Source organism: Chlorocebus sabaeus, chromosome 3, assembly GCF_047675955.1.
Source record: "Chlorocebus sabaeus isolate Y175 chromosome 3, mChlSab1.0.hap1, whole genome shotgun sequence".
Taxonomy (NCBI): Eukaryota; Metazoa; Chordata; class Mammalia; order Primates; family Cercopithecidae; genus Chlorocebus; species Chlorocebus sabaeus.
In genome coordinates, this window is record NC_132906.1 from 87,257,578 (window position 1) to 87,271,195 (window position 13,618).

General features: G+C 36.9%; 1 protein-coding gene across 1 annotated transcript; it reads left to right on the top strand.

Moving 5' to 3' along the window:
- Positions 1 to 2,182: 2,182 nt before the first annotated feature.
- On the top strand, positions 2,183 to 13,231 carry DAOA (D-amino acid oxidase activator). Its single transcript, XM_038007724.2, is given in 7 exon segments — positions 2,183 to 2,245; positions 2,345 to 2,396; positions 3,125 to 3,151; positions 3,154 to 3,214; positions 8,619 to 8,768; positions 11,038 to 11,139; positions 13,192 to 13,231. Coding segments are annotated over 7 exon segments (495 nt in total).
- Positions 13,232 to 13,618: the final 387 nt, after the last annotated feature.

The following is a 13,618-nucleotide window of genomic DNA, read 5'->3' on the forward strand; positions in this document are numbered from 1 at the left end:
AGGAAGAATGCCGGTGTCCTCTCTGTTACAGCTATATCTTAAAATTACTTCAGTGATTTTTAAATACAACAATCTCTGGACCATAACCTCGAGACTCTGATTCATTATGCAAGAGTAGACATGGGTCTTTGAATTTCTAACAAATGTCATTGTGTTTTAATTGTGCTAATGAAACCCTGCACTGGCAACCTAATAAAGTAGCCTACAAATAACTGGTAACCAATAAAATATCTGTGGAACAAATGAATTATTGATTCTTTGTATGAATAGCTCATTCTCAAGTAAACACCTGAACATCAACCTCTCTCACCCCAAACCCCTTTTGAATTGTTCTTCATAAAACTTACTCCTGTGTGAAAGCATCTTCTGTGTGTGAATTTTTACTGTCTGCATCACCACATGGAATGTGAGATCCCTGAGGGCAGAGACTTGTTTGTTTTGTTCACCAGTGTCTCCGTGCCTGCAATAGCACCTGGTAAATCATAGGGTCTTCTGAAATACTTTCTGAATGGATATATGAGTGCTAGGAAAAGCCTGAACATGGTAGATAAATGAGAAGTCACCACCAGAACGCCAAGTTCCTGACATACAGTTTCAAGGTCCAGCAACGTAGTTTCTAAGAACTAGCTGCTTTCAACATAGTTTTTAAGAACTGGTTCCCGACACACAGTTTCAAGGTCCAGCAACATAGTTTCTAAGAACTAGCTGTTCTCTAGATCAACTATACAGATTAGCAAGTCTTTTAAACTAAGCGTTGAGCAGAGTACTGCTCTGAGATTTAGTACCTCAGTTTTTCAGGGCCCTAAAGACCGCGGATTGCTTCTAGAGACGGACTGTCGAATAGGAAGACTTTCTGCAGTTATGGAAATGTTATGTCTGTGCTGTCCAACATGGTAGCCAAGTGTGTGTGGTTATTGAGTACTTGGAATATGGCTAGTGGCACTGAGGAACTAAACTTTTAATTTCAATTAATTTAAATAGCCTGAGGTTGCTAGGGCTTACCGTATTGGACAGTGCAGTTCTACAGTTATTCTTGTCTCCTCATATTCAAAATTATCTTATGATGCTATCATAACCTAAAGATTAGCCAGGGACCCTATCATGGCTATGGCAGTCACGTCCTGTGAAAAATTCCATTAATGGCATCCACGTTTTGTGATGTGTAGAGCAAAATCTCAGTCTCCCTGACTAAGGCCCATTCCATGGGGATACCTGGCTTTCTCCCTCATCTACCTCCCTCAGTGGAGAGTCCGCTGGCTGACAGTGCTCTCCTTAGGTGCCTGTCTCTGGCTGTCCTGGGCCATCTGCACAGAGTCGTGCATGAGCTCCCCTGTGGGAAGTCTCTAGAGATGAGCTGAGCTTCCCCCACACCAACTGAAGGAGTCTATCTTAGTCCTGAAGATCCCAAGTCGTCCTCATATCCCCATGAATGTGAATGGAAGCTGGGCCTGCTCAGAGAATCATCAGGGCTCTTCACTGTGGCCTGCAGCCGACTGCCAAGGAATGCCTAGGAACACACTCAGGAAGAGTGCTGCCCTCCGGCCAGAGCAGACTTGAACCCTGCAGAGAAATCCCATATATATGTCTGCAGTTGCTCATTTGGGTGCTGTAAACTTAACGTTGTGAAAAATATAAAGACTCACGTTATCTGGTCTCTCCTGGGAAAATATGTAGGTTTAATCATTCCTGAATTTTCCTTAGTTCACACAGATTTATATCCTAAAAATTGGCATTGGGTAGGTGTGTCAAGTTATCATTTTAAAAACATAGAAGCTTGAACAAGACATATCACTCCAGTCTAGAATGTCTATATGCAGAGTATCCACAAAAGAACCCAACTTCAAAATTCCTTAATGTCTATATGCCTTCAACATTCTTTGTCTTCAATGTTCTTTCATGTCTAGAATGTCTATACACAGAGTATCCACAAAAGACCCAAACTTCTTTCATTTAAAGAACCAAACTTCTTTAAATAAAAATGACTAGCAATAATGTAATATTTTACCATTTACGAAGAGTTTAACGATAACAATATTCATCTTGAGTTAATTTCTCATGAATAACATTTTCGTTTCTTAAAATTTGCTGAATGGAAAGCCAGAAAGTAGGCTGAAGCAAGTAATGTGTGTGTGAGTAGTCATTGGATACATGCACAACAGTGAGCAAGTTTATCAGCTCCTGCATGGCGCAATGTTCTGATTATCTTTTGCTGCCTAAGAACTACTCCCCAAATCAGTGGCTTCGAGTAAAAACTTACTACTGTATATGATGATTCTGTTGCCCCGGGATTTGGCAAGGGCACGGCAGGAGGTCTCATCTCTGCTTCACAATGCCTATAATTTAGCTGGGACAACCCAAAAGGCTGGAAAAGCTGATGGGTGCTGATTGTCTCCAGCCTTTTCAGGTAGGTAGCTTGAGGTTTCTTACAGCATGGTGGCCTCAGTGCAATCTGACATTTGTATGGCAGCACATAGCCATACATTCACCCACGGTGAATGTTCCTAGAGACAGGCAGTGGAACATGTCAGAGTTGGGAGCCGGAGCCCGGTATATGGTTCAGCCTTACTTCTGCCATATTCTGTCAGTCAAAGGAGAACCTAGCCAAGGATCCCTCACGTTAATGAGGAGGAGACCGAGGCCCTCACCTCTCCCTGGGAGGAGGATCAAAGAGTTTGAATCTTTAATTCCCAGCAGGCAGACAGTTTTCCATTGTTATAAACCACCTCCCCTCACTCCATTTGCCTGTGCTAATTGTTTGCTCACAGGAATTTGTTTTGCACTGTGTAGAATTGGGATAACTTTGTGCTTATTTTGCAGTTAAAAGGGGGAGGCGCTAGGTTGGAAATTTTTAAAAAGCAAAGGTTTGAGAGCCAGTAAGACCTGGAGTGAACTCTCCTGTCAGTTATTTGCCAACTGTATGACAGCCATTTCTAAAAAGAAATGCAAACCTCAATATCCTCATCTATAAAAATAAAAAAAGAAGACTTATCTGGCTGAAGTACTGAGATTAAAAATATGACAAGTGCTAAACCCCACACATATTACGTGCTCCATTGATGTTGCTTATCCTTTCTCCCTTTTGCAGGGTATAAAGGAATCTGAACACGACTGATATTTTCTTTAATTTTTAGATCCAGATATATATTGGGTAAAACTTCATAGGTTTTCAAAGGAACAGTCTTCTGAGCAAATCTGAAAACTCTCTAAACTCCATTGCTATGTTACTCTTTATCTTTATATGAATTTAAATTCCTCTAGAAGTTAGATAAAACTGTAGTAAAGCTACAAAATACTTTTGACATATTTTCAAGAGTAGACAAATTTCAATTAATTCGTAAGATACAGGAATACCATTTTTCCAATTCAAATGTACCTCTTGTTTTCTGGAGTGTTAATAACCATTTACACTTACAGTTCAAACAATGCAACCTTGTAAAACATACAGAACTTACGAAGAGATACATAACTCTTTTTATGAAGCAAACAAGTAAATTATTTTCCTCAATCCCATGATTTACTTTTGTGTAGTGGGAATTTAAGGTAGTAGTTTTGCTTTCAAGTACCAACTTTTCAATACCTATAGGTGCAAACCCAAGGTAGGTCTCACAGAGCTCCTCACTTAATAATCTGTTAATGTTTAATTCTTTATTTTTATTTATTTATTTATTTACTTATTTATTTATTTTGGAGACAGGGTCTCAGTCTGTTGCCCAGGCTGGAGTGCAGTAGCGCCTCGGCCTCCCAAAGTGCTAGGATTACAGGCGTCAGCCACCACACCCAGCCTGTTAATATTTAATCTCCTAGAAGGTGATCTTTTTTTTCTTTTTTAAAAAGAGACAAACTGTAGCTCCTTCTCTGAGCTTTTCTAAACTATAGCAGACAACTTAAAATCTGACATGCCAAGATATAACCTTGTCTTAGTTTTCTATCACTGCTATAACAAATTAACACAAATTTTGTGGTGAAGAAACCCACACATTCATTGTTTCATAGTTCTCATCAGGCCAACAGATGTCTCACCTGGCTAACAGCAAGGAATGGGCAGGGCTGCATGCGTTCTGGAGGCTCCAGGGCTTGCCTGTCCCAGCTTTCGGAGGCTGCCTGCATGCCTTGGTTCGTGGCCCATCCTCTGTCTTTAGAGCCAGCAATGTTGCTTCTCTGACCACTCTTCTTCTAGCATGCCCCTCTCTCAGCACAGTGGGGAGTCCTTCACTGATTATAAAGATGCCTGTGATTACACTGGACACACTAGGATAACCAAGGTCACTCTCCACCTCCAGGTCCTTAACGTTAGTCACATCTATGAAGTCCTTTTGTTACATAAGATCATATATCCACAGGTTTTCAGGATTAAGAACTGGACATCTTTGAGGGGTGGAGCAAAGAAATTTCTGCCTACCACAGCCCTTGACAGCATAATTAAAACATTGATTTTCATAAGATTTTCCTAAACTGAATTTCATTTTGCCTCAAAGGTGCAGATGGTCAGTCTTTGAGTGCCAAGTTTAGATGCTCATCTTATTTTTAATTTCTGACCAAGACTGATGATTACTTGAATATGTTGGCTACCCAAGTAATTTTATTTACTTTTACTAAAGAGGATAATTGTATTTCAATTAACAGATTCTCTTTAACAACAATAAAAAATTACAAATGTTAGCTGAGAGTGACAGATATGAAATAAATTTTAAAAGTCTAATCAATGCCTGGTGGAATAATTCGTGAAGCAAAATAATTAGAAACAATTTTCATTGAAAGGCATGCAGTATGTTAATTTCTTCCACTTAGCCTTGAACAAAGCTAAGGATGTTGGAATGAAAACAAGCTTATTGTCTTCTAATGATGACCATGCCTTGGAACACTCTTCTCTTCAGAGATTTGTCCCTGGTTTGTGGAATCACAATAAAATATTGTGAAAATAATTGTGGGTAAACAGGGAGAAGCCAGACATGAAAAGAAGTGAGATCTTGTCCATATATCTATTTGCATGCAAGTCTTATTAGTTGTAAATAGACATGAACAAGAAATGGGGGAATAGCAGAATAATTTTTCCAAGTGCATTTTTTAAATCAAATCAATCCTTACTTTAAAAATTAATGTAAAATTAAGAAGGCAGCAGACATCAGTATGTTTCAGCATATATACAAGCAGAGGTAGGCAAGGCATCTACATTTTCTGCAAGTAGGAGAGTTATCATCTCATTAAATAGTTAAGCACTATACCATAAGGTTCAATAATATTAGTGCTAGGCAGAACACTAAGTTCAAAGTAGCTGGAGGACAGAAATTTCCTTCCTCTTATCATCATTCACGCTTTCTTCACTGCTTAGGTGTGTACTGTTAGTTCCTGGCTGCATTTTCTCCTCTTCAACTTACAAATTTTTCCTGTATTAAAACTAATTCTGCTCTGTCATATTTTATTTGGGCCTTATTTTCTAATAGTGACAATGAGTGTAAAAGAAATTCACGTTATCCAATCCTATTTTATTTCTTTCAAGTAGTCACCAAATCCACAAAAATGTAAGGCCCAAAAATAATGTACCAATGGTGAAAATTTTAAACATTTCTGACACATAGATGAGGGGGATATATATTTATGAAGTAATGAGCTTATTATAGGGGACCGAGTTTGATACTTTCTCTGCCTTCACATCGTTGTGAGAGTTTACAGATTTTACAAACTCAAGGTTATAAATTACTTTCCAATTATGGGTTCCCTACTCTGAAATAATTAAAGTAGATTCAAATGGTCTTTTTGGTAGCATTCCTTCTTTCTGTCATAGCACTAATAAAAGCCCTAAATTTGTCGAGGAAAAGAAAACGGAGTATCAAGTTGAATTTTTTGATGCACAGGGGAACCAACTGAAGAATATTTTTCTAGCAATTGTCTAATTTACTTTCATCATATTTCTAAACATTCCAAAGCAATATTTAATCTTCTGACAGTTGTGTTTTCTCAGTCTCTATTGAATGCAAAGAGAATCTATGTCTTTTTTTATTCCATATTGAGGGTTATTTTTAGTTTTTTATTTCTTGGATGATTTCTTCTTGGCTTTTACAATAAATTCTAGCTACTGGATTTTTACTTGGTTAATCTTCCTAACCAAAATTTGATCTACTTTTTTTGTCCCCAGGCTGGACATATTTCTTAACTGGATTAATCATCTTGCTCATTGGAATTTTTTTTTTTTTCCAAGAAGAGACTAGAGTTACAGTCTTGTTATATCTCTAATCAGAATAAACTATCAACATTAAAATAATTGCTTAAGGATAAACAAACAGAATTTCTAATATACGGCAGGTATCTTTGTTATAGGTTAAGCAGTCTGTCCTCATTGAAAATGCTATTATTTTCCAGTTTTGGGGAAATTGGAATTCCTCTGTGTAGCCATGCTGGCATCTTGTCTTGGTTTCTTTTACTTATTTTTTTTACCCCCATGAGTAATAATTTTGAAGTGCCTTTGACACCATGCCTTTTTTATCATTCTCATTTTTAAGTCAACTAACAAAATACCAAACAACACATTCATTAATATTATCTACTATTTATTACATATTTGTAAATTATAGAAGTTGGACTGGTAAAAGCAAAATTATTTTAGAAATCCTACATATATAAAATAAAACAGCTCACCCATGTACCCTCAACCAAAATATTCTATTTTCATTCATTTATTTATTTTAAATTATTTTGAGACAGAGTCTTGCTCTGTTGCCCAGACTGGAGTGCAATGGTGCCATCTGGGCTCACTGCAACCTCTGTCTCCTGGGTTCAAGAGATTCTCCTGCCTCAGCCTCCCAAGCAGCTGAGACTACAGGCCTGCACCACCAAACCTAGCTGTTTTTTTTTTTCTTTTCTTTTTTTTTCTTTTACTTTCTTTTTTTTTTTTTTTTCCCCTCCAATACAGAGTCTCGCTCTGCCGCCCAGGCTGGAGTGCAGTGGCACGATCTCGGCTCACTGCAAGCTCCGCCTCGTGGGTTCACGCCATTCTCCTGCCTCAGCCTCCGGAGTAGCTGGGACTACAGGTGCTGCCACCACGCCCGGCTAATTTTTTGTATTTTTAGTAGAGACAGGGTTTCACCGTGTTAGCCAGGATGGTCTCCATCTCCTGACCTCGTTATCCACCAGCCTTGGTCTCCCAAAGTGCTGGGATTACAGGCGTGAGCCACCGCACGCGGCCAATTTTTTTTGTATTCTCAGCAGAGCCGGGTTTCACTATGTTGGTCACGCTGGTCTCCAGCTCCTGACCTCCAGTGATCCGCCCGCCTCGGCCTCTCAGAGTGCTGGGATTAGTTGTGAGCCACCGCACCCGGCCATTCAATTTTTAAAATACTGTTTGAAAATTGAGTTAAAGCTATTATACAGAGAATAAGAATGTGTGGCCAATGCACTTTATATTGATCGAGGTGAAGGATATAGGACTGGAATAAATGGTATGAAATTTGGACTAAGAACCAGTTACAGGACAAATAACATATTAGCACAGATTTGATATGAGATTTACCTAGATGATACCAAGATGGCTTCTAGGAAATTTTCATCCTTTCATACAAAAATTAAATTGATGGGATCAGAATGTCAAATAATTTTTTGCTACTTACTTGAAAATAAGAAAGGGAGCACTATTTGTCTAGAAAGTTGGTTATATTACATGATAAGGCATTTAAAAACATTTCGTGGTAGCTTATACAGATATATCATGAACATAAATCAAAGATTTTACTTGATTAATAAGAGAAACAATAAGATGTTACCACCGATTCAAAGGCAAATTCAAAATCATATATAGGTAGAACTGGTCTATTCACAGAACAATAGTCCACAGCATTCTCACTGGACACAATTATTTTGCATTTTTCTGAAAGAAAGTCAATTGCATTTATGCCATATTTTTAAAATTTTACAAAGTTGTAAAATAGCTCAAAGATGATGAAAGGCAGAGAAATCTTGGAAGCCTCTGCTAGTCACGTGACTTAGTAATATTTACAGCTCATTTCAGTCTTTCACAACTTTCTCCTGCATTCACTATCACCCTCCATTCTCTTTCCACACCAAAATAGGAGGAATCATTTACCCCTATCTAAGATCTCATAAAATACTAATAAAACTTAAGATTCCCTCGAAAAACTACCTTGTGGTCAGCACGGGAAGAAAGGCCCCTTGATGGGGAAGAGGAAACTTCCCAACACTCGCACAGGAAAGGGAGGAACGGACCATTTCATCGTGAGGTTTGGAGCTTTGGAAAGGCTACGCACGTGTTATGTAAGTACGGTATAGGCAATCCATTTCATGAGGAATCAAGAATGAGGCATCACAATTAATTTTTTGTTGCCATCTTGATATTTTTGTTTTACTGTAATTAAATGACTCAACATATAGTCCGATCCAGAGACAGAAGCCACCCTTCCTTTGGGCTTAATCTCAAAACACAGATGTATATATTTCAATTAACAGATGACATTTGAATCTCTGAGGGAATTTTGTTTTAACCAAAAACCTCTGAAAAATTCAGTAAAATGGACTATTCCTACAATCGCTCCACAATCACTAAACCAACATGTACGTTAAAAGATGTGATAGAGTTAATGTGTATTATACATCCACTTAAATACTGTTGCAGCAAAGGAGACAGAAGAAGGAAGAGAGAAGGTAACAAGGAAAGAAGGATGGAAGAAAGGGCATGAGGACAATTATTTGGAAATGGCACAGAGGCATTTACAGAGATCATTATATCCTTGGGTCCTTTACCTTCCTCAGCCCTACGCAGAGTATATATCTTCTTCGTTTTAAACTTTTAACCAGGAGAAAGCTAAATGCTAATCTTGGAACTTATGAAAGCAACTTCTCTGGGCTTTTTAATATTAGATTATATTTCATGTTGAACTTTTCTCTAGCTCAGAAATCATTTGTCTATTACACAGTAACCATTTTAAAACTTTTTTTTTTAAAAAAAAAGTATCCACTGGCTTCTTCATATTTTCTCATGCAGTAGTTTTTCTTGAATTTTGTTTTATATAAAAATTACTAGGAAAGTTTGTTGAATTTTCAGATTTCCAGGCCTCCCATCATCAGTAAATCTGGATCACCCTCAGAATACCCATCTTTGTCAAGCATCTTTGGTGATAATGCTGTGTGCCTCTTTAGAACTACGAGGCTATTAGAGGGAAATATGTGAAAAATAAGCCTGCCCATACACAACAATAACATGGGAAAGGAACAATGTAAATTTCACACTGTCTACGTGTGTGTGTGTGTGTGTAGGTGTTTTAAATATAAAACACTTAAAACTGTTTCTTGGATTATTTTCAACTGTTAGACCACCTAGTAGTGAAGCTCTACCAAGCTACAATATCTGATGCTATCTGTCTTTTGCCTCTTATGATAATTATTTAATTATCTATTCACTGGGTAACAGGACTTTTTCCCCTAAATAATGCTGTTATTTTCTTTATGTTAGGCTTTACGAGTATAAGCAAAATTGCATTTTTTTTTTTACTTTTTTAGAATAGTATAAACATTAAGTTAAAATCAATAGAAAAATGTTATTTTTTAAATTGTTCTGAAAATAATTTTTAACCAGATAATTTAATGTCGACTTTCATGTTTTATCTGAGGCTATTTAAATTTGTCATTTACCATATTCTTAAAGTCCTTTAGTTTGCCATGCAAAAAAAGTATAGCCAGGCAGCTAGAAAATGGAAAAGTCACTCACTGAAATTATATTTATAGGCATAGCAACAAAACTATTACAGAGTAATTCCACAGTGATTTTTAGTCATACTGATGAGCTATAATCTGTCTATAAAGTAGTAGAGGCTATAGTTTATTGGTGTGAAGCAAAGTTAAATTTAGATGTGGTCTGTAAGAAGTTATTTCTATTCATTTTCAATCTAGAGTTCCAATCAAAGCTGCCTAATCTTTGTACTACAGGAAAGCTACTTAAATAAGTTCTACCATCTCTAAAAGGAAATGAAATTATTCAACTTCCCTATCAAACTTTCCTTTGGAACAAGGAATTAGGCAAGAATACATTATAGGTATGATTGTGTGAAGTTTCATGCTAGAAGCTTACCTGGCCAGAGAGTTAGACTGTACAACTCTGTAACAGATGGTCTAATTTAAACTATGTATATATTTTATTTTTCCATGTTGAGTATTTCTATGACATCCTATTTATCAGGTTATAAAATTTTCCATGACAACTTTTATTATTATAAATAATGAAATTATTTATTTATACTGAATGAATCTTTGATACATTGAGAATAATGCCAGTGGGCCTATGATGTTTCCCAAGTCCTTCAATAAATATCTAAACCATATAATTGCAGGCATCACATAGGAAGACAGAAATTGTTTCAATTTGCTAAACATCTTTCAAAAGATTTTACTCAAAACACTGCTTATTACTAGAAAGTATGTCTCCGTGTGTGTGTGCGTGTGTGTGTATTTTAAGAACATGGTCATTTGTAATACATAGATGTCATCTTACTAACGGCAGTATTCTGCTTCTTCAAGATTATCTCAAGGCAAAGGGCAATAGATTAATCAGTAAATGACAATGCTCTATCAACTTGAATTTTAAAATAAAATCAGATATTGCTACAAATTCATAATCAATTATTTCACAGTGAAATTAATCAGTTTAAGGGTTTGGGGATTGACTGACTAAAGCCAGCAATCATGTGTATCTAAAATAAAATCTGACATGCATAACTTTACAATTATATGAAACAAATTAGCTGCAAGAAAATACTCCAGGATGGAAAAAGTTAAAATTGCAATTACTCTTTTCAAGTTGGAATTGAGAATTGGGGAAGAGAGGAAGTTGGAGAAAAGCCAGAGTCAAAATTTTGGTGAGAAATAAAGAATAGTTGAAGGAGTGTTTTCACAAGTGTCCTTAAGGCTTTGAAAATGTCATTCCTCTTCCGGAAATCTCATGACTTTTAAAAAGTAAAAGACAAACTTTATGATCACTCTGAAATTAAGCAGAAGATTGTATTTCCCTCTTGGAACACTCAGCTCATTTTTTTCTAGACATTCCAAGGTGATTCTAAATGGCACTTTGCACTGTCATTTTAAAAGAATTTCTCAGATATTTGCTGGGCACTTTATGGAAGGAGACACTGAGGTAACGATGTTAAGCTGCATACTCATAGAGAGATAAGAAAGCAGAAGTTAAGTCAGCCTTAGAAACCAGATCTCCAGACTCCTGGGCCTTCATTCTTAAGCCACACTCTCATTTAATATATCCACTGTGGCTTTTACCGTGACAAAAAACGTAATTGGATCCATGAATGCAGAGCTGTGGAGGGCACTATTAGCATTACACATTATCTTTCATCTCGGAATCTCACAAAGCTTTATTAAACAGTTCAAAAAGGAAGTGTTATTGTTCCCAGGTACCTCTCTCTCCCCAAAAGATAGCTCAAGTGGATTTATCAGGTGGCTAAATGCACGTACTAAAGAGGTTAAATTTAATTCAGGAGAGGATCTTTCCCTTAGGAACACAGAAGCTTTTGTAGTGTTGGTGCTAAAATGGTTCTCTTGTCAGAGGAGTTACGTCTTATGAGATCCTCTAAGCACATTTACGAAAGGAGAGGAACTAGACCACAGAAACTGTGTTCGATACATTTAAGCAGCAAAGTAAATTTTCATTTCATGGCATGCTGTAATGGGGGAAGGTAAAAATATCTCAGATTGATCAACTCCACTAAATTATATTAATCCAAGGCTGTATTTATGAAGGCAAATTAAATAAAAAATTAGAAATAATCTGAGTTATTTAGGGTGAAGAATATTACATTATGAATCTTTAAGGCAAATTGAAATCCAATCATTTCTTATTTAAAAAGTTTAATATATAAATACTCTCAGTTATATTTAAGACAGAAAGTAAGATGTTGGTAGTGTCTTTATTGGAATATCTATTTACAGAACTTAGGAGGAAAAATGTGTGTGTAATGGCTTCAATTATTCACCTTTATTTTGTGTGTTTTGCATAAAGAAAAACTAAGAACTGCACACTAAATTTTTATGAATGCACACACACACACACACACACACACACATATATATATACCCACCTTTTTAAATGGGTGATGATAGGGGAGAGGACTATTAAAATAACTCTAAATAATATTTATTGTAGTGTCTCATTCTCATACTAATTTATTAAAATTTTACGTCAATAATTCTCCACATTAATATATATTTTTTCAGGATCTTTCAGAGACATTTTTACCCACGATTTGGAAAAACCAACAAGAGAAGAAAAAAGAAATTCTTATCTGAAACTTGAACTTATCAAAACTCACTTGTCTAGAAATTAGCCTGGGAATATCCAGGCACTGGAATTTCTCACTTTTTTTCCTTCTCCCTCTCAACTTCAGTACTGAGACGAGAAAGTCATTTCCAAATGTCTATGTTTTGAATTTTTAAACAGACCAAATTTAGAGTCATATAAAGATACAATAACTAGCTTTCTTAACAATTTTCATCCAGAGGTACTCTTATAAAGAATAAAAACAACAACAGCAAAGCCTTTTCCTCATTCACTTGTACCAAAAAACGAGAGTCTGTAAAAAAAAAAAAAAAAAATTACATATGAGGTACTACAAAATGGGGGGTCCACAGGCCTAATTCTCCCTCTGGGTGATTTATGATGTGGGTGTAAAACATGTAGTGGGTATTTTAAAAAATAATAAAAAGAATCCTTCCTTTATCTCATTCTAAATCTGATGAATGGCTGTAAATAGGGCATGAAATTTGGGGCCAGCCACAGTTCCAATTATTCCTAATTTCCTTATACCCAAGGCATATGATTGAGTTAGAGTACCTGGTGAGTACTCCAGCCCAAAACGTTTGAGTCTCAGCATGACTCCAGTCCCTGCCTCAGTTTCTCCAGGCTCCCATTGATTGGTGTCAAGCACAGTTCCCTCACCCCTATACAGCCCCCGTATTCCCAACTCACCACCCGCCAGGGGCTCCTGTCAGCACCCAGGAGCGTTTCCATAGCCCTCTACTGCTTACAGTTACCTCTGTAAATTGTTCTGAGGACTCCTCAGCAACATTGTGACGAAACTTGTTAGTAGCCACAGGCTAGTGGAAGAACAACATCACTCTTTTATTTTCTCCTGTCTGCCTCCTGTAGTTCTCCCTATAACCTGGTGGCTTACATCCTTCAATCAGGCTCATTTTGTATAAAGCAGGCCTTTATGTCAGAAGCTGAGACCTCCAACAGATGGAACTGAAAACCATCCTGCTACCAGACCTCGGATCCGGAAGGTCAGTCTTGGTGCTTGTTTTCCCAAAGTCACTGAGGCTCTCCAAGGCTGTGACACCTTACCTTTGGTGCAGTCTATCAAATAGAATTTCTACTCTCCCTAAATCATATTTCCTCCAGTGTAGATTAATTAGTGATTTACTTCTGGGTTACATACCTAAAATATACTGGTTATAAAAATAATCCTACGCAAATGCCAGTCACATAAAAATGAACCGAATGTAAAAATTAGAAACTCACCAGGCATAGTGGTTCATGCCTGTAATCCCACACTTTGGAAGGCCAAAGTAGGATTGCTTGAGGCCAGGAGTTCAAGACCAACCAGGTAAACCT